The sequence below is a fragment of the Cydia splendana genome, chromosome 2 (genome assembly GCF_910591565.1).
Source record: "Cydia splendana chromosome 2, ilCydSple1.2, whole genome shotgun sequence".
Taxonomy (NCBI): domain Eukaryota; kingdom Metazoa; phylum Arthropoda; class Insecta; order Lepidoptera; family Tortricidae; genus Cydia; species Cydia splendana.
This window is the reverse complement of record NC_085961.1, coordinates 9,415,791-9,438,018: the sequence shown is the minus strand read 5'-3', so window position 1 is coordinate 9,438,018 and position 22,228 is coordinate 9,415,791. Positions and strand designations below refer to the sequence as shown.

The 22,228-nt window shown below is 39.9% G+C and overlaps 1 protein-coding gene and 1 long non-coding RNA gene across 2 annotated transcripts in view; both read right to left on the bottom strand.

Annotated features, from left to right (window-relative positions):
• LOC134803405 (uncharacterized) overlaps nt 1-22,228 on the bottom strand; it is a 351,777-nt gene that overhangs the window by 76,817 nt on the left and 252,732 nt on the right. The gene's annotated exons all lie outside the window — the stretch shown is intronic.
• LOC134803395 (C3 and PZP-like alpha-2-macroglobulin domain-containing protein 8) overlaps nt 1-22,228 on the bottom strand; it is a 136,639-nt gene that overhangs the window by 11,015 nt on the left and 103,396 nt on the right. Inside the window, exons 13-15 of the mRNA XM_063776217.1 lie at nt 17,464-17,614; nt 6,699-6,857; nt 5,538-5,735 (exon numbers count right to left, since the gene is read on the bottom strand). Of these exons, the coding sequence (XP_063632287.1) occupies nt 5,538-5,735; nt 6,699-6,857; nt 17,464-17,614 (508 nt within the window). The remainder of the gene's footprint in view (nt 1-5,537; nt 5,736-6,698; nt 6,858-17,463; nt 17,615-22,228) is intronic.

Here is a 22,228-nt window from a genome sequence, read left to right as displayed (position 1 = left end):
TCAGGTATATCCGGTGATATAAAAAAGTTGAATGCAGAACCTTGTACCATCACCCACACTGTAAACTGTACATCGGTGGACCTTATCTCTTTTGTAATAAGGTCCACCGATGTACACTTAGGAGTGTTGCTGTTTGTACCTATAGGTACTTTAAAATATTCTTGATTTGCAATGTTACGAGTAAAAAATTATCACACACGTAAATCAATTAACTAATTGTATGTAGGGAGTTTTGTTTTATAAACAGTAAAATATGAATAGAATAGAATAGAATAGAATAGAATAGAATAGAATAGAATAGAATAGAATAGAATAGAAAGTCATTTATTCGATAAAGCACACATACACAGGACAAAAAGATGAAAAACAATGAAAAAGAATAGGATAACAACAACAATGCAAAGACAGCAGACAGAAATTAGATAAGTAGGTATGCTAATGTTTCCTAATTCAATATTGGCCCTTACAACTTTAAATAAAGGGCTCAGAGGACGTACTTTTCTACAAACTGCTATAGGTACTTCAAAGAGTTAATTATCTTTTGTGGATAGTTTAAAATATTTTACAGATGGCCCCGCATTTAAGTATAAAAAATAATTATTCAAATAGGTAATACACAATCTTGTGTATCCTGTGGGCAATATGGGAAGTAGGTATCGAAATAATAATAACAAATCTTTTGATATCTTCACTTTTACTTTGAAACTTGAGACATTGTTATGATTTGTTTAAAAATTCCGGCACATTCTACTAATGGAATGGCAAACAGGGGAATAAACGAGCCGTACCTCAAGGGGAAACATCCTGAATATTTTGCTCAAAGGCAACATTCTTTGTTCTTATGGATAATAACAAGTTGAAAATTGGTTTACGCCCGTCAAGTTTAACGTCTTTAACTCACTTGTAATCATTAAATTTATCACACTCCACACGATAAAACTCCACACGATAGGTACGTGTCGTCATTTAGGCTGGCGTAGGTACAGAAGACAGCGCAACGTGCGCGGCGCCCTGCGCGGTAATATCAAATAGATGAAACTGCAGTACCGTAAAACGGGGTGAAAAGACACGATTTTCAACTTCAAGGACGATTTTCGCCAATAATCCGAATGATAAAAGTAATAATTTTGATATCATTTTTTGAGTCTTGGTTAGTTCTTCAATTTTGCATTTGTGAAATAAATTTTTACCTACCCAATTCAGAGAAAATCAAAGAAAACTACCTGTTTTCTCCATATCCTTAAAACGGGGTCGATAGACACAAGAAAGGGGTGAATAGAAATATTAAGTTTTAGTTGTCATAGGCATCGAATTTGGTCATTATTATGTGGATACACTATTGGCAAATGGTATATATATATCTGTTAAACAGCTATTTGACACAAACATATTTTTTCGTGTCTTTTAACCCCCAAGGCGTGTCTTTACACCCCTTTGTTGTATCTAATCACCCCCTATGGCGTAACTGTTCACCCCATATGCGTGTCCACTGACCCCTTTATCACGTAAAATTGCTTGTTATTGGTTTTTTGCAAAAAAAATGCTTTATTATAGAGAAAATTCGTGATATTATATATTATTTAGGTACTACAGATACTATATTACCAGGTTAGCTAACTTTTACTTAGTTAATTTCAAAACATTTACCGCTAGAACAAAGTTCAGACAGGCTTCATTTCTTACCTCGGCGAGACCTTACTTTAGAGTCAAAAAAATCTAACTTTAAGCAGTTTGATTAAGTTCTTTTGGTATCAATGTAGAGAATAAATAGTCTACTATATACGCATTCCAAAAAATCTAATTTTAGAGATGTACTTTTTTAAATATAACAACTTGAAAGAAAAAGTTCAAAATATCTCTATTCACCCCGCGATTTCTGTTGACCCCGTTTTACGGTATAGTGTGTAGCTTTCAAATAAAGGCAAATCCTATTGTCTATTGTTAAGTAAAACCGCACGTGCTACTTACCTGCAAAAAAGGGTCTTAATTATTCTATTTGGCACCTGAGCGCGGGCTAGTTCAACGCTCAAAAAACCAGTGTAGGTGCGCTCTCCGATAACGCGCCTTTGTTACGCATCTCGATGATACATTTTAGACAGGTTCTGTAGCGTTCGACTCGCCGGCACTCAGTAACCGAAGTACGTATTTTTTATGCAGGTGGTTGTGGCACGTGGCACGAGCGGTTTTACTTAACAATAGACAATAGGATTAGCCGTCGAGCTCTATTTGAAAGCTACACACTTATACTCACCATGTTTCCCTCTAGCGATCCACACGCGGCTTCTTTCAAACACCACACGATACATGTCGTCATTAGGCTCGCGTACAGAAGACAGCGTAACTTGCGCGGCGCCCTGCGCGGTAATATTACATAGATGAAACTGTAGTCTCACCATGTTTCCCTCTAGCGATCCACACGCGGCTCCTTTCAAACACAACACGATACATGTCGTCATTAGGCTCGCGTACAGAAGAGAGCGCAACACGTGCAGCGCCCTGCGCGGTAATATCACATACATGAAACTGCAGTACTCACCATGTTTCCCTCTAGCGATCCACACGCGACTCCTTTCAAACACAACACGATACATGTCGTCATTAGGCTCGCGTCCAGAAGACAGCGCAACGTGCGCGGTGCCCTGCGCGGTAATATCAAATATATGAAACTGCAGTACTCACCATGTTTCCCTCTAGCGATCCACACGCGGCTCCTTTCAAACACAACACGATACATGTCGTCATTAGGCTCGTGTACAGAAGAGAGCGCAACGCGTGCAGCGCCCTGCGCGGTAATATCACATACATGAAACTGCAGTACTCACCATGTTTCCCTCTAGCGATCCACACGCGGCTCCTTTCAAACACAACACGATACATGTCGTCATTAGGCTCGCGTACAGAAGAGAGCGCAACGTGCGCGGCGCCCTGCGCGGTAATATCACATACATGAAACTGCAGTACTCACCATGTTTCCCTCTAGCGATCCACACGCGGCTCCTTTCAAACACAACACGATACATGTCGTCACTAGGCTCACGTACAGAAGACAGCGCAACGTGTGCAGCGTCCTGCGCGGTAATATTACATAGATGAAACTGCAGTACTCACCATGTTTCCCTCTAGCGATCCACACGCGGCTTCTTTCAAACACCACACGATACATGTCGTCATTAGGCTCGCGTACAGAAGACAGCGTAACGTGCGCGGCGCCCTGCGCGGTAATATTACATAGATGAAACTGCAGTACTCACCATGTTTCCCTCTAGCGATCCACACGCGGCTTCTTTCAAACACAACACGATACATGTCGTCATTAGGCTCGCGTGCAGAAGACAGCGCAAAGTGCGCGGCGCCCTGCGCGGTAATATCAAATATATGAAACTGCAGTACTCACCATGTTTCCCTCTAGCGATCCACACGCGACTCCTTTCAAACACAACACGATACATGTCGTCATTAGGCTCGCGTAGAGAAGACAGCGTAACGTGCGCGGCGCCCTGCGCGGTAATATTACATAGATGAAACTGCAGTACTCACCATGTTTCCCTCTAGCGATCCACACGCGGCTTCTTTCAAACACCACACTATACATGTCGTCATTAGGCTCGCGTACAGAAGACAGCGCAACGTCTGCAGCGTCCTGTGCGGTAATATTACATAGATGAAACTGTAGTCTCACCATGTTTCCCTCTAGCGATCCACACGCGACTCCTTTCAAACACAACACGATACATGTCGTCATTAGGCTCGCGTCCAGAAGACAGCGCAACGTGCGCGGTGCCCTGCGCGGTAATATCAAATATATGAAACTGCAGTACTCACCATGTTTCCCTCTAGCGATCCACACGCGGCTCCTTTCAAACACAACACGATACATGTCGTCATTAGGCTCGTGTACAGAAGAGAGCGCAACGCGTGCAGCGCCCTGCGCGGTAATATCACATACATGAAACTGCAGTACTCACCATGTTTCCCTCTAGCGATCCACACGCGGCTCCTTTCAAACACAACACGATACATGTCGTCATTAGGCTCGCGTACAGAAGAGAGCGCAACGTGCGCGGCGCCCTGCGCGGTAATATCACATACATGAAACTGCAGTACTCACCATGTTTCCCTCTAGCGATCCACACGCGACTCCTTTCAAACACAACACGATACATGTCGTCATTAGGCTCGCGTCCAGAAGACAGCGCAACGTGCGCGGTGCGCTGCGCGGTAATATCAAATATATGAAACTGCAGTACTCACCATGTTTCCCTCTAGCGATCCACACGCGGCTCCTTTCAAACACAACACGATACATGTCGTCATTAGGCTCGTGTACAGAAGAGAGCGCAACGCGTGCAGCGCCCTGCGCGGTAATATCACATACATGAAACTGCAGTACTCACCATGTTTCCCTCTAGCGATCCACACGCGGCTCCTTTCAAACACAACACGATACATGTCGTCATTAGGCTCGCGTACAGAAGAGAGCGCAACGTGCGCGGCGCCCTGCGCGGTAATATCACATACATGAAACTGCAGTACTCACCATGTTTCCCTCTAGCGATCCACACGCGGCTCCTTTCAAACACAACACGATACATGTCGTCACTAGGCTCACGTACAGAAGACAGCGCAACGTGTGCAGCGTCCTGCGCGGTAATATTACATAGATGAAACTGCAGTACTCACCATGTTTCCCTCTAGCGATCCACACGCGGCTTCTTTCAAACACCACACGATACATGTCGTCATTAGGCTCGCGTACAGAAGACAGCGTAACGTGCGCGGCGCCCTGCGCGGTAATATTACATAGATGAAACTGCAGTACTCACCATGTTTCCCTCTAGCGATCCACACGCGGCTTCTTTCAAACACAACACGATACATGTCGTCATTAGGCTCGCGTGCAGAAGACAGCGCAAAGTGCGCGGCGCCCTGCGCGGTAATATCAAATATATGAAACTGCAGTACTCACCATGTTTCCCTCTAGCGATCCACACGCGACTCCTTTCAAACACAACACGATACATGTCGTCATTAGGCTCGCGTAGAGAAGACAGCGTAACGTGCGCGGCGCCCTGCGCGGTAATATTACATAGATGAAACTGCAGTACTCACCATGTTTCCCTCTAGCGATCCACACGCGGCTTCTTTCAAACACCACACTATACATGTCGTCATTAGGCTCGCGTACAGAAGACAGCGCAACGTCTGCAGCGTCCTGTGCGGTAATATTACATAGATGAAACTGTAGTCTCACCATGTTTCCCTCTAGCGATCCACACGCGACTCCTCTCAAACACAACACGATACATGTCGTCATTAGGCTCGCGTACAGAAGACAGCGTAACGTGCGCGGCGCCCTGCGCGGTAATATTACATAGATGAAACTGCAGTACTCACCATGTTTCCCTCTAGCGATCCACACGCGGCTTCTTTCAAACACCACACTATACATGTCGTCATTAGGCTCGCGTACAGAAGACAGCGCAACGTCTGCAGCGTCCTGTGCGGTAATATTACATAGATGAAACTGCAGTACTCACCATGTTTCCCTCTAGCGATCCACACGCGGCTCCTTTCAAACACAACACGATACATGTCGTCATTAGGCTCGCGTACAGAAGACAGCGCAACGTGCGCGGCGCCCTGCGCGCGAAGCTCTAGCACTAGCCCTGCGCGGTTGCGCGGCGCTGCCACCCACTGCCATTCCCACGAGCCTCGGGATGATACCGCTAGGTGTTCTGGAATTAGAATTTAATTAACGTTGTAGATTAATTCCACTACTCATAGTAAAATACAAAATATGACAGACTGCGTAAGTACTTATTTAATGGACTTAAAATATACAGATGTAGTGCATAATTGTTTTCCATTGTATTTTCTCGGAAACGTTCGTATTTTGTCATGCTACTTCAGTCAACCTCAGTACTTTTTGTACCGAGATTGACTGAAATAGTAAGACACGTTTGTACGTTTCGTGAAAATACGATGGAAAATGTGGTGCGCCAGCTAAAAGTGGCACAGAGAGCTATGGAGCGCGCGATGCTCGGGTTCTCCCTGCGAGACAGAATTCGGAATGAGGACATTCGCCAACGCACGAAGTTACCGACATCGCCAAAAGAATTGCGCAACTGAAGTGGGAATGGGCCGGCCATAGCTGTCGCAGGGATGACGACCGATGGGGCCAGCGAGTACTGTTCTGGAGACCTCGACTGGGAAGCCGGAGGGATGGAAAACCACGAGACAGATGGTCGGACGACATTAGAAAGACGGCAGGGCCGACCTGGCATAGAACCGCCGCATACAGAACAACATGGAAATCCATGAAAGAGGCATATGTTCAGCAGTGGACGCAAATATGCTGAGAAGAAGAAGAAGAAGAACGATGGAAAATAATTATGCACTACATCTGTACGACAATTTTATTGTACTCGTAGGGAGCTGCTGCTCCCGTGCAGAATAAATATTACTATTATGGACCAGATGACGAAGCTAAACATTGTCGCGTTCTTAAGGATCATCTAGCTAGACGATGCGAGAACTCGCATGCCAGTTTCGTTACATTGCGGCATTTGGTCGATCGATTGAATATGTTGTACCGCAGTAGTCTGTAGTGTAACGAAAATCGCATACGAGTTCTCGCACCATCTAAATAGGCCTTTAATCGTTGAGTATTACATAGATCAGTGCAAGTATTCACTAACCGTTGGCACAGAAATAGGCGCTCTGTGTGTCGCTCCGGTGCAATCCTTCTGGCAGAACTAAGACGCTCGCGGAACGGATGACGGAACCCACCAGTGTCTCGTTGTTGAATGACGAATACGACACGGAGCAGTTGTCAGCGCTGTAGCCCGTCACTTCCACTGAAAATAAAAATTATGGAGGTTTAGAATGATTTTAAAAAATGTTATGGTATTCGGCGTTCTTCCTTTCGTATTTCCATTCAGTCATTCAAAGTTCCACTCTTATTCCTACCCATTTCTACTTCCAGACACCAGCTCCAGTCCCAGACAGGCTGTTGCCTACGCACAGTCGTTGTGGGCGTTCCAGTCAGAGTCGAAACTAAAATCATGTTTGGACGAATCCAAGTACGAGTATTTCGTACTTCGTATGTTTCGTACTTTGAAATGCCATTCAAGTCACAGGAAAATCAAATAAATAATTATATTGCATAACGGTATGTAGGTATCATATCACCCTTGTTCGAGTTCTTTACGTTAATGTGAAATTTTAATAACAATACTTCCGTGAGAAACAGAAGTATTAGATATTAAACGGGCTATTCCACCGGTCCACCAACGCGAGCTTCCTATGATTGTACTCGTTGTGGAGTGCAACATGTCGAGTGATTTTCAACTGACAATGCGTGAGTGACCCGTTTCAATATATTAATTTAATATAGGGTAATTCGCCAGTAACTGGCCGCCCTAAACTAAAAATGAATTCTATTCATCTATAAACAGAATTCTTTTTAGTATAAGGCGGCTAGTTATTGAAGGCTGGCCAGTTATTGAAACCTTATACTCGTACTAAAATGAATTCTGTTTATAGGTGAATAGAATTCATTTGGTGGCCAATTACTAACAGTGGCTAGTTATTGGCGAATTACCTGTGATATTTCTTAGACAACTTCCAAATTTCATAAAGGCAAGGTTTCTGAGCAATTTTGTGACCTTCTTAAACCACCATTAGCTACGCGCAAATGTATACCTTTTATTAGGTAATTACCGTACTTTAATTCATATCGTACTTTTTATCGATCTAATCGGTCGGACGCGCTACACGCGTAGCCTTATACAAAAGATTTGAATTTTATGGAAGTTCTCAAAAGGGTGCAAGGTATCTCTTATGTGTTAATTGGCCGCGCTCGAGTAAATCCAAAAATCCTTTCTTTACCTGATAAATTTACGTGATTTCAGAGAGCACCCGCTATCGGTTCTTTTATGTCTGAGAATACTCGTGCGTAATTGCGCATTTACGTTTCTATTATTACACGGTATAATGTGTGCAGATAATCCATACCATAATAATTAAATCAAGATATAAGAATAAAAAATTGATAAGTACCTATATATTTTGTGCTTAGAGCATTTAATAACTCGAGTCGCCTTTTAGCTTACCCCTCTGCCAAAAAATTTGCACAATTGTGCAAACTTTTGTATGGACTGACATGGCTATTTTTACGTTACGTACAAATCATGTAGAAATAGTAATACATTTAACGTCCCCTCCCCCGCAAAAATCGGCAGACTGTTTCGTACATAAAATGTCAGCCATGACGTCTCCAGTTACTAAATGCTCCAAGATTTTGTGGAAACTGAACTGTCACATGTCAACTTTTGAATGACAACCAAAGTTGTATATAATGTACGGGACCTTAACGCGAATTATTCTTAGCTAGATAAAGTCTAAGCCCCTTCTACTATTTTTGACTCTTTGACAAGGTATTTTTAATACGATGTTATTGGATAGGTACACATGACATTCTAATATTAATCCTACGATATACCAATACCTGTAAGTCAAGAAACCATTTCATTTATTTTCATGGTCTATTCGCGCCCATTCTCAGTAGAGCATTTTTATTTCTATATTTTATGATACCATTTTCTCCAAATGTGAGTTAGAAGCTAAAGCGGAGAGCTAAAAAAGGGCCAGCTGTCAAAATATTTCAATCCTCAATTCCTCAATCCTCAGGATACGACGCAATATTTCAATACGCGTTCCATTTTTATTGTAACATGTTTTTATTACAAGCTGTACAACTAGCAAACTTTTTCTACCAATATATTTGTATCGAGGTCTCACTTCCCAACTGAAATCAAACGACAGTTGGTAGCCGTTTTCGCTATCTGTTTCTCGTTTGTCCTACAGCCCGGGGCCACGAATGGGCTCTCCCGGATACGGTCGTATTGCCGAGGTAATAGAATCTAGCAGGTTTATTGCCGACCCACACTTGCGATATACGGGAAAGCAATTCAAAGTTGACTTTTATATTAGTAGATTTTGTATTATTTCCAGCGTGTAGGTATATTATAAATACCTAAAAAAAATCTGAACTCAAAAGATGTGTTTGTGATCAACAGCAGATAAGTGATACCTAATATTATATTTAGGCTTGGTCGTTATAGGAAATTGAAAAATATAAAAGTTGGTTAATTGTTTAAATATAACACGACGAAAATGTTCAATGATTATACATAATTAAAAACAACCGCTAGCAAGAAAAGCGAATTTAATCATAAATAATATCTGTCGTTGAACCATCAAATTCGATTGAGTAACACCTATACGAGTACTTATATATCTGTTATATATGTCGGAACCTGACACCAGAAAGACGTATTGCAGCGTTATAGTTCATTATTTTAGACGCCTGTATAAAATCGATTAGCAATGTTGAGCTACGTATTATTTGGTTGTAACAAAATAAATAAAGTTGTGTAGAGAGTAACTCCGTCTATTGGCGCATTGTTGAAATAAAGTTGCGTAGAGAGTAACGCCATCTATTGGCGTGTTGTTGAACTGAGATGACAGGTAGAAGGCTTTGGAACGTCGAGAGGTTTCTCTCGAGTGAGCGTAGGCAAGAGTTGGCGTTTTTGTCGGTATGTTGGTAGACTGGTCGAGCAGGTTTACCAACTTGACTGAGGCGGGAGCGGAGAGGCTCCGCCGCTGGTATTTCGTCTGGATCGGACCGCGCTAGAGATCGGACATACTCGTTAGCCAACCTCGTGCCTAACTCGCTGCGTTCCTGAAGGTTTATACCTGAAGGATTGTTCTGATGGCTTATAGGGTCCCGCGTTCTTTAACCATTTAGCTAGGTGTTTTGTTTCAAGTGTTATTTTGATTTCTTATGTTTCATTAGAAGCTTGCTTTTGTGAAGTAAAGAAGTGATGTGTTATGTGTTGTTTTAACTTGTTTTGAAAAGATTTGTCCCTCTGAGTTTGTTGCCGGTCCCATATAGGGCTAAATCTTCTCATGTTGGAGGCGTGGGGCTGGGGCCGGCCTAGTTTGACTTGAATAAAGATTCAAACGGTTTCTTTTTACTTTCATATCGCTCCCTTGAGTTAAACATAGCAATTAGTTCTTTTAAACATTTGGTGCTGAAGTATAGTGGGCACTGGTATGGTTGGCGAGTCCTAATGTTTATTTCATGCACTGGTAGCATGGTAGCATACTGGTTTAGCTGTGAAGTAATACATTATCGTACTACCCCACGCGCCCACCGCCTTTAAGACCATCGGTATTCGACATCAGCAAGTGGGATCGATGCAGAGTTTCATGTATTGCTTACACAGCCACCTGGGAGCGTGGTGTATTTCTGGTGACCTACATTCCATAATCTGGACACGTGGTAATGGTAAGCTCACGTGTCTAACCTTGATTGAAAGGTGAGTGTAATTCATTGTTATTTGGTGAGAATTATTGTGAAATTGTGAATTATGATTGAGGCAGTCTAGCATAACGGTTGTTACGTGACGTCATCTCTGGGATCGTTACGTTTCTTTGTAATTAATTTTTGTAATCCATTTAAATCGAAGCGATCTTGAGTTATTTTGATTTGAAATCCATACTGTTAATTAAAACCGAGTATTAGCTATTACAACGTGATATTATTTCATCGCTTACTTGTGAATTTACCCTCAATAATTGATTTTTCATGAAAATACAATTCATTTTTATAATCCATTTAAATCTAAGTGATCTTGAATTATTTTGATGTGAAATCCATATTGTTAATTACAATCAAATATCGGCTATCACGACGTGATAGTATTTCATCGCTCACTTGTGCATCTACCCTCAAAAAATATTTTTTTTCATGAAAATACAATGCACCGTTAGAAATTGATCCTGCTGATTTGCCAATGCTATGCGTTTAGTAATTAGTAAAATTGCTACAAATTATTGCCCGTAATGCCGTGATAGATCACAAATCGTGCATACTATGAAAGCATGAACTACGCATATGAAAATTAATGTTACAGTGTGCTGCAACCTGAGCAGGGACAACTTACAGACACCATTACGCATGTGACACAGAAGCAGCTGTGCAGTATCATCTGTGCTGGAGATTTGGAAATAAAAGGACAGGTTTCGTTCTAATTGTTTATTAGTGAAATTTATTTTCAATGTAATGGCGAAGCATAACTTGAGCATAACAGTCTAACGTAACTAATTAGCTGTCACTTTTCGTATTGGCCCATTTTACCGTGTTACTTATTTTTGGAACACAGGTTTGTTTGTTCATAGAAGGAAATAAAACGCACTCAATGAAGTTTAAATTTTATTCTGAGATTTTTAAAGTCCCGTATCCTATGGCAACATGTCTTTTGTGTCCGCTACTAGGGCACATTCACAAACCCTGAAGTTTAGCCTACATACATGATAAACCTGATACCGTGCAAATGATGATTTCAGTAATAGCCAGCTATGATGAACCACATCGTGCATCTCGCCATCTGCCGCAGCAACGGCAACTGCAAGTCGGAAAGCATCAGCCTTCGTGCTTGGGTCGGACTTCACCACTACCACCTTTGACTTGGTCGCGACGCGTGCATCATGCTTTATTAATCTGGTGAGCAGTTCCCATTTTGTTGGGATTATTTTGAGAGGATTTACTTCTGCATAGAAGTTTTGAGCGAGTTTCTGTTGTTAAAGCTAAAGTAGAAAGCTGAGTTTCTGTTGTAAAAGCTAAAGTAGAAAGCTATCTTTAGTGATTTTGATCAGTGATGTTCAGTTTCAGTTGATCAGTTGACGCTGATAGTACCAATGGTTCTGAGTAACATGATTTAAAGAACCGTTTTTATTTTCTTTTTGGAATTCACTCTTAACATTGTTTTTGCTTTCGATAGACTGAAAGCTTGTACTTTCGAAGGACTGAAAGTACGCCCGATGGACTGGGCAATACTGTCATGCTTTCGATGGACTGAAGGCAAGCCCAATGGACTGGGCACTACTGTTTTGCTTTCGATGGACTGAAGGCAAGCCCGATGGACTGGGCACTACTGTTTTGCTTTCGATGGACTGAAGGCAAGCCCGATGGATAGGGCACTACTGTTTTGCTTTCGATGGACTGAAGGCACGCCCGATGGACTGGGCACTACTGTTTTGCTTTAGATGGACTGGGTATTGTTTAGTGACCGCATCAGAAGTGCCAGAGCATGTAAGAGGTGCACGTGGTCTGCTTTTTATGTGCAGAATGCTCTTTGAAAGGAGTAGCACTTACGCGGCTGAGATGGTTACTTCTGACGAGGGTCTGGTATCTGCCGAAGGACTGGCAATGCACCGAAGGACTGGTGTTGTTTTGTTAAAAATGAACTCCCGTTGATGTACTGTGTTCATATGAGTAAAATTGGCATTATTAAGTCAGAGTGCTATTTATTTTAAGATGTCCTACAATGATTATTATCACATTTGACCAAGATTTTTTTTTAATGCCAGATAATTTCCCCGTAAATTGATATTGATGACAATAGTAGTGATACTGTCGAGCAATGAATTAGAGCTGTTGTGATTTGTGTTTTTGATGTTTGAGATTGTTCTGTTTTCACATAAATTTGAGAGTATCCGCCAGATGGAGGCGATGATTAATGGAGTGTATCCGCTAGATAGCGGCGATGATTACTGATTATTTTTATTAAGTCGTTGCTCGATGGACTATTTTTGACTAGAGAAATGAGGATTGTTTAATGACTTTGAACTATTTTCTGGTTTGATTGATAACAAAGTTTGATTTTAATAGTAATTTGAGTGAGGCCCAAATTGTGGGTCAGGAATGACCGAGCGATGAGATACTGTGCTGAGTATTTTGTTACAGAATCAAATGCATACACCCACACACGAGGACGTGTGTAGCGCAGGACGGCCGTGTCGGAACCTGACACCAGAAAGACGTATTGCAGCGTTATAGTTCATTATTTTAGACGCCTGTATAAAATCGATTAGCAATGTTGAGCTACGTATTATTTGGTTGTAACAAAATAAATAAAGTTGTGTAGAGAGTAACTCCGTCTATTGGCGCATTGTTGAAATAAAGTTGCGTAGAGAGTAACGCCATCTATTGGCGTGTTGTTGAACTGAGATGACAGGTAGAAGGCTTTGGAACGTCGAGAGGTTTCTCTCGAGTGAGCGTAGGCAAGAGTTGGCGTTTTTGTCGGTATGTTGGTAGACTGGTCGAGCAGGTTTACCAACTTGACTGAGGCGGGAGCGGAGAGGCTCCGCCGCTGGTATTTCGTCTGGATCGGACCGCGCTAGAGATCGGACATACTCGTTAGCCAACCTCGTGCCTAACTCGCTGCGTTCCTGAAGGTTTATACCTGAAGGATTGTTCTGATGGCTTATAGGGTCCCGCGTTCTTTAACCATTTAGCTAGGTGTTTTGTTTCAAGTGTTATTTTGATTTCTTATGTTTCATTAGAAGCTTGCTTTTGTGAAGTAAAGAAGTGATGTGTTATGTGTTGTTTTAACTTGTTTTGAAAAGATTTGTCCCTCTGAGTTTGTTGCCGGTCCCATATAGGGCTAAATCTTCTCATGTTGGAGGCGTGGGGCTGGGGCCGGCCTAGTTTGACTTGAATAAAGATTCAAACGGTTTCTTTTTACTTTCATATCGCTCCCTTGAGTTAAACATAGCAATTAGTTCTTTTAAACATTTGGTGCTGAAGTATAGTGGGCACTGGTATGGTTGGCGAGTCCTAATGTTTATTTCATGCACTGGTAGCATGGTAGCATACTGGTTTAGCTGTGAAGTAATACATTATCGTACTACCCCACGCGCCCACCGCCTTTAAGACCATCGGTATTCGACATATATGTATTTTAATTATATAAATTGATGGAAACAGCGCGGCGGATCAGTGACTTTTCACAGCGCAATGCCGTGAATCTTTAAGACGCGGCGCGCGACTCCGTAGATTTCTACGGCGCCGTAAATTCCTGAGGCGCCGCGTTGTTTCACGTTGACGGCGCCACGATGGGGACACCAGGCCGGGCCTATATATAAGGTCTGCTCGTTGAAATGCCGCTAATATATCGCCACGGAGCGAGTACCGCTCAGTATAAACTATTTAGTTACCTATTGCTTTAAACTTAGCAGTTCTCTACTTAATATACTCTATACAAATCTTGTAAGTAGATGGATATAAATTATGAACAAGACCCAAGTTAAATATGTTATTTAGGTACCTACCTACTTCGCATATTTAATATTATAAGTATGGATGGATTTCGCATTGATTTAATTTTCCTTTGCAGAGCTTATCCAATTATTGGCTTAAATTGCCCGTTAAATCACAACACACTGCTCGTATCCAATCGGCGCCCGAATACGTCAACAAGTTATCTCAATACAGCAAATATCTATATGCATAATTTACAAATTTGCATCTGATGATCTGCGTACTGGATTCAATCTAAATGCTAATTGAAGCCACGCCGACGATTGACCAGGGTAACTTAATTACTTAAACGCAACCCGTGGAGATATTACGAGAGATAATAATCTGATATTAAAATATGCAACAAACGAAATAAAATGAGACTATCCGCGGAAGGTTTTTAAACGACACGGTCAATCGGGTCATAATCAAATATTAGGTTCCCGCTTTTCCAGTGTAGGTGCCGAAAGGTATATAAAGACTGAAAAGCTTAATTCTCTGATTGAACCATTTTATGCACCCGTTTCTATTAATCTGTGTAATTATGCACACAAGCTGTAATATCTAAAAACATGAACGACATAAATATCGAGTTATTTTTATTTATTTAAACTATATTGCACAAAGATAATATATAAATATGTACACATGGCAAACTAAACTTAAACTTTGGCTGTTAGAATTCAAAAGCTAGACAAGCAATTTCTGAGATTGTACAACATCATGTATAGTACAACTTCTCTCTCAAGACGTCTATTAACAATATTATCATGCATGTACATTAAACAAGGTACCAGCAAGTAATAACATAAGAGCATCCACCAACTTCCTACAAAGATCGTTCGACTCGACGTCGGGATTGTTGACAAGGCAAACTGAAGCGCGCCAAGATGAAATTTTCCACCAGCAATATTTTATCTCAGAATTGTGTTCCACTAGTACACGAGATGCGGTTCCTATAAGGTCTACAATCGCTTGGAGTACGACTCCGAAAATATAACGGAAATGTTTGATCAAAACATTTTTATGATAGTAATAATCAGGTCAGAGTATACTTATAGTTCCCATGGCGCTACCAAATATCTTTCATTATGGTGCCTATACAATATGACTCCATTCTTATGATAAAGATTAATAGAGTAATTTGTTAGTAGACAATCTTGTATCGATTGTGGCACTTTTACACTATAGGGTTTATATGTGTCACCTTTTTGATAAAGTAATATTACATTTTTGATTGGACGTCCGAGCTGACAAGGATACAATATGTGCGAGCCCCGGGAATTATCAGAGGTTTTTTTGTGTATTTGAAACAGCCGAAATTGAATCATAATTATGATCAGGTGCATGCCAACTGTGCAAGAATCTACTCGTATTCTGATACTGGGTCACTCTATCAGATATTACTTACAAGATTTAGATTCTAACAATCCCTCAAAGACTTGTTAAGTTGAATGAGAGATTGCTCTAACAAATTTTAAGAGACTCTTACACCCTGGGGACGATCACGCTTATTACGCCAAGAGGCAACAACTTTGCCAAGATTTTAATTTCACAATTATGTCTGGGGTGCAATTCAAGAATTCGACTTGGCAAGTTCATTAAAATATTTTGGTTCGCAGATTACCTTCTTGGTTGAACATTTCGAATAATTTAAAAGTTTGTCCTCTTGGCCTCATTTACTAAAACTACTTTTCAAGGTCAAATGTCTTACTTTACTACGGATATTATTGTAGCAATTAACTGAACTATCTATTTAATTCACGTTTTATTTTATTACTGAGCACCTTTAGGCATTCTCCTAATAGTGTACATATGTAGTACTAAGTGTTTATTCTTACATGTTTTTATGCCTACCCAACGAAATATTAATAGGGTGATTATTAAATTGTGTCCAAAAATTTTTTTTTTCATAAACGTTTTTATTTTTCACATATTATTACAAATATCAAAAGTACATACAAAATGCAATTTTTTGATTCATATGGTCAAGCTTAATATCTTCAGGAAAGGTAAATAAAATGAGCACATAAACACGGTTGTGACAAAGTGTCCCTCAGTCGTGATATTTCGGCATTTTGGTGGCCAACTCGGCTATTTTGATTTATATAGTTATATTAACATAGCCTAAGTCACTCCTATGACTACGACAAACCCTAATGATAGCTCAGACGTTGAAATCCGTCAAACTATAAAGGCTGTAGAGTGTGACAAAGAATTCGATACACATCATACATACATACAACCGAAACACATTTTTTTTGCTTTGGCAGTCGGGCAATAACAGCAAATGATCTGTAGCTAATAAAATAGCATTTCTGAAGAGTGCATGTGCCTCTAAATTAATCTAACGAATTAAGAATGACACGACCACGTGTCTATATGTCACGAACGTGTACTCAAAAGTCCGTGGCGGTGACAGATTTTTGAGGCCACGGTCGTGATAATTTGGAACATGTTCGATATTACATAAACATTTCCTTTGATTTTGTTAATGTTAAATAATTAGCTTAATCTGCAATGTATGAGGTATATCTTATCTTACAAACAATAATGTGAAACTGCAACTTACTTTTAAAACTCTAACACGGCGGTGATGCGTTAACGTTGACCGTTTTTTTCAAATGAACACAAATAAATATTTTTTCGACAAAACTTCTCCCTTCAGCCATTTGAAACCTGGCAACAACACAGTGTTGCTGTTCTAAAAAAACTTTAATAAGGCTGCCAGTAGTAAAGATAATTTTCTACTGAGTACCGCATGTTTATATTACCACACGCGGCGGTGACACGAAAACTGATCACAAAATGTATGTTGTTTAAAATTATATAAAGTCGTTATATATCCATACAATTTTTAAAGAGTGTTGTAGAACAGGGATTAGTGTTTTATATTTGATATAATTTATTGCAAAATCACTTCATCATTTAAAAAAATATATATAATATCACAAAATCCGGGGAAGTCACACTACACGGTCCGTGACATTTCGCACTTGTTTCTTTTTTTTAATATGTTTTGAATACTCTTAGGACAATACATTTAGGTTAGGTTGACCTAAAACTAGAGGTAAATTGCTAAGCATATTGACATAGAGTTTACTTACTTTCTTAAAAATATATGCTATTCTTACATGTAACACAAAAAAAGCATAAGAATAAGAATTACCAATAACTTAAAGACAAAGAAAAATATAGATAGGTACTAACTTACTAAGACAAAAAACTTGGCAGTTTAACTAGATGGCTTTTTAGGGTGACATACTTTTTGTGGTACTTATCTGTGTAGTCCATTATGTATGTCTCAAAAATACCTGTAATATTTTTCCTGCCCGGAGTATTGACGGCAACCCTGACCACCAGCTGGGTTCCTCCACGTGGTCCCAGTCTCAGACGTTCGGTAACGTACAGAGCTCCGGTGCTTGCGAATGCTGCCCCTGCGCTTAGAGCCAGGAGGGCCGTTACCTGAAAAGACAATTTGTTTATTACATAGCCACGATAAAACTTGATGATCAAAAAAGTAGGTAGAGAATGCTGCAAGTATAATTATGTAGTCTCTTAGTAGAGTAACTCTTTCAGAGAATCGAGCACAAGTCGCATACTAGCCCGCAAGAATGAACCACTGCTGAGCATAGGCCTCTCTTCGAGTACCTACGCCACTTCTACCGGTCCTGACTTATGTCAGGATGAGATGTCTCATAATCTAACCACTCACATGCTTTTGGTAACTGTAGCTACCAGCTGTCACCCTTATTTTATTATAAAAATAGAGGTCACTGAAGATATCAATTATGTGAGTGGCTAAGAGATGTTGGTAAGTTGCTAATTCTTCTAAACATCACGTCTGATGCAAAACGAAAGCTTACATAGTTAATGTAATTCACTGCCTACCTACATTTTACAACGTCTCCCGAATGCTACGAATGTGCCTATAATATACTAGACGGGCCCGCAGCTCCGCTCGCGTAAATGAAATAAAGAGTTTGTCTTATGTTTAGTTAAATACCGACATTATTATGTATTCAACCCTGCCAGGGTTTATAACTGTGATAGGGATTTCTTATTTGTAGCCGTTATTTGGATAACGTAGTAGTAAATTTCTCAAAAATGATGTGATTTGATAAAAGGCAAGATTGTATATTATCATCTACGTAGGTATTTATTTAAAACTTGTTTCAACATAAAATTATTATTTATTTTTATAAGCCTAGTTGCAAAAACGTTCATTAGATTAATGTCCGCCTTAAGACGAATATGGACGACCACCGCCCATAAATCGCCTTTTCATACAAACGTAGGTAGTCCCCATTTCCCTTTCTGGATATTAAGATTACTTACTAAGGCTACGGTGACGCAACGACCCAAAGTGAGTCCTGTCCTCCGACACCAGATCACGCCATGTTTCTCGGTCTTGCGATAGCTCTCGCCAGTCGCCATGGCCGAGGTTGAGCAGATCTTGAGCAACTACGTCGTTCCAGCGGTACCTAGGACGTCCATTCGGGCGTCTCCCATTTCGTTGTCCCAAGTACGCTCTCGTCACGGCACGATTCTCTCCCATTATCTCTAAGTGTCCGACCCACTAAAGCTTAGCCGCTTTTGTCTCTCAATATTTCGCCACTATATCGGAACACATCCTTACTTCTATGGCAACAAAGTTATATTACGATATTTGGCTGACTGCTGACTGTACATTTGCTTATTTTCATCACGTCGCTCAAAAATATCTGATCATGCACTTTATCTACCTACATTATAACTTGCTATCAACTTTGTATTTTTGGCCCATCTCGGCAGCCCGTTCTCCGGACGAATGACAATGTTTGCCGAAGCTGTGAAAGTCAATCTGAATAATATAACTCAAAAAGAAATTTAAAACAACAAAATACAAATTATTAATAATATGATAATATTAATTTGATTGATAAGTCATAATTATATGGCATAAAGTCACTATTCGTTGAGGTTGACAGCACTTTTTATTTTACTTCGTGTGAAAAAACTCCGAAATAACTGTATACCAACATGACAAACATAATTATAGGTTACTCTAACTTACGAATAATTTGGTCTAGTCTGTGGACTACCGAAACGAAACCTACCGAGAGTTGCCGAGAAATGGTCGATCGTCGTAAAATGAAGATTGTTATGAAAATTTCTTTTGCTTATTGTAAATTAAATACGCATCGAAAGCGATAGTTTTTATGCTCTAATTCTATTCTCATGTTTAGATAATAGATTGGAACAGTTTTTTCTTATCATACGTGCGTCGTATTCGAGAAACGTGTCAAAAACTTTTTTAGAAATTTGTAAGGCGCCATCTCGCTTTGTCCCTCGTTTTTCATCCCGTTCTGGTTTTTCAATTTTATATATATGATGATGATAATAGTGATTCACTGCCAGCAATAAACCTTTTAAAACCACGACCAATGCCCAAATATTGACGCCACAAAGCCGGAAGGTCCATTTCTTCATATTGACTCACTCACACGACATATCACATTGTTTGTAACTCAATCGCAGTAGCTTTTATTGTATGATCAAACATCAATGCCTGTATATTTGTACAATCTCGTATATATGAAGATATGGTTACAGGCAGTTAGGGAGTCATCCCCTACGTATTATGTCAATAATACGCGGCCGCGTTTAACTATTTTACCAAGCTTTAGGGAATAGGTAGGTACCTACATCAAGTAACAAATAATAATGTACCTATTTATACTCGCATTGTCTTTTTTGTCAAGTTAAAATTTTTATGTATAATGATGTAAGTAATAGAACACTCCGGAAAAAGTTTATTATCTTAATTAAGTTTTAAGTTTAAGGGTCCACTGAAAATCAGCGTCGTTGCACTATGTGCTCTGTGGTATCCTGAGTGGTATTGGTATCCTCTTTGAGACAACAAGTTACATAACTATGTCGTATGGGTATTTAATATCTGTTAATCTTAAGATTGTGGTGTCAAATAAATTATTTACATTTCATCTCATTTCAAAATTAAGCGTCGATCAATGCGTTGCTTGTTGCCTTGCATATTACCTAGAGTAAATTTGAGTCTAGTTACTGTATACCTACAATGGCGTGCAAGAAGTGGATTTGCAATCGAACATTATGTTGATTAGTACTAGTCTAAAAGTTTTAACATTAGATATTCAAGATCACACTTGTACTGGTTAGTGTTAAAGCTGTGATGCTGATGATGCTCTCATTGGCCTTTGCGAATAAAAGCCCTGGTTTGGGTTTGGCCGCACCCTCTATAACAATTTGACCTGTCGTCTATTTCCATAAAGTAGTAAGATATAAGTATGGACATAAATTTCAGCGAGGGCAAAGCAAGCGCCACAGGGGGCCAGCTTGTTGGTACATTTATTCGTGAGCTCGGTTATTTTATGTTGCAATATGCTAAAACTAAAATGTTTGTAAGTATTTAGTTTAATTTTTAGCGTTCTGTATCTCAAAAGGAAAAAACGGAACATATAGGAGGATCACTTTGTTGTCCGTCTATCCATCTGTCTCTTAAGACCCTTTAAATTTAAAGTATTTACTATCCCTTGAACCTGTGCAAATATCAAACTACTAAATTGATGTAAAAAAAGGTATCTTTACCGTACCGTACGTAGGTACCGTATGGTCGATTAAATATGTCGTAAAAAACGTATCTTACGACATTCTCAAAAGGGAATCAAAATTAAAGGGTAGGTAAGTACTTTCCGTTGACAAGTGCAGGGAAAAATCTGAAAACTATATTTTTTTAACTAGGTACTTAATCCCAAGAATTGGCGTAGACACTAGTCGCCTTCCAACCCAGAGGGGAAACTAGGCCTTATATGGATTAGTCCGGTTTATTCACGATGTTTCCCTTCACCGAGAAGCGGTTGGTAAATATCAAATTATGATAATAATATAGGTATCGTACATAAGTTCCAAAAACTATGGGCCGGGGTTTGAACCAGCGAGCCTCGGATTGAATGTCGCACGCTCTTTTCACTAGGCTACCAGCGCTCCGTAGGCTACCAGTGCTTCTAGGTACATACATAATATACACACTTTACTTTATTTCTAACTGTTCAATAGAGCTGTCGTGTTTGTTAAAAGCTTTGCCCGCGTGATGGGGCGCACGCGATCCTGATTTGTTTGCGTTTGGCGTCTCTCATCGAATCTAGATTAGGGATTCCGGCGAATCCCGGGATATTGGAGCCCGGTAAACGGGAACGATTAGGCAATCCATAGCCGATTTACGTTAAAGCTCGCGGTGACGCTGACGGCCTATAAATAGGAGTAACAGTTTGAAATTTGGTTCAATTGTGCTACATTTATTTTTTATTAATAGTTATAAAAAATAACATTAAAAATGGTGGGGTAGTGAGAAAAGTTGTCCTTAGACTGTATCTAGGTACTAAAATCACACTACACTCTGTTTCAATGCAATTTCAAACTTTCTCAAGACATTTCTTTTGTCTCGTTAAATTTTAGAATTTAATTCGACCCAATTACATAACAACTAAATTTAAACATTATTTGGAAAAATTCTATGGTGGACGATATGAGACTAATAATAAAATAAAAATATTTTAAATGAATCCAACTAAAATTAAATACTTGTGTACCATCTGGCATTATGAAATCCAGCATTCACAGGTAAAAAGGAAATACATTCACATTATTTACAAAGGCCATAAATAACATAATTAATTCTCGAGTCCGTCCGATTACAAGTTAAACAAATAAGAGTGATAATATTTATGAAGGGGTTCGTCCTAACCAAACATAATTTAGTCTCCTGTGTTATTGGACCGCGAATTTCTCGCAAACATAGGTAGGTGCCTGTTTGTTTATTCTTACGATTCATCCCATAATACCGTGTTCTAGTAGAATTTTGATGCATATTTTCACGTAGAAAAAATATTTTTGCTGTGAGCAGATGGTGTCATTTATTATTTACGATGCTTTCTCGGCGTTGTTATCCTTCTAGATGGGTTCTTCTGCCTCAGTATGAGTTTTTCTTAGATTTTTTTGTGGCAGACGACACCCGATTTAATGAGGTAAAATTTGCTTGCCCGCATTTTTGTGCTACTTGTA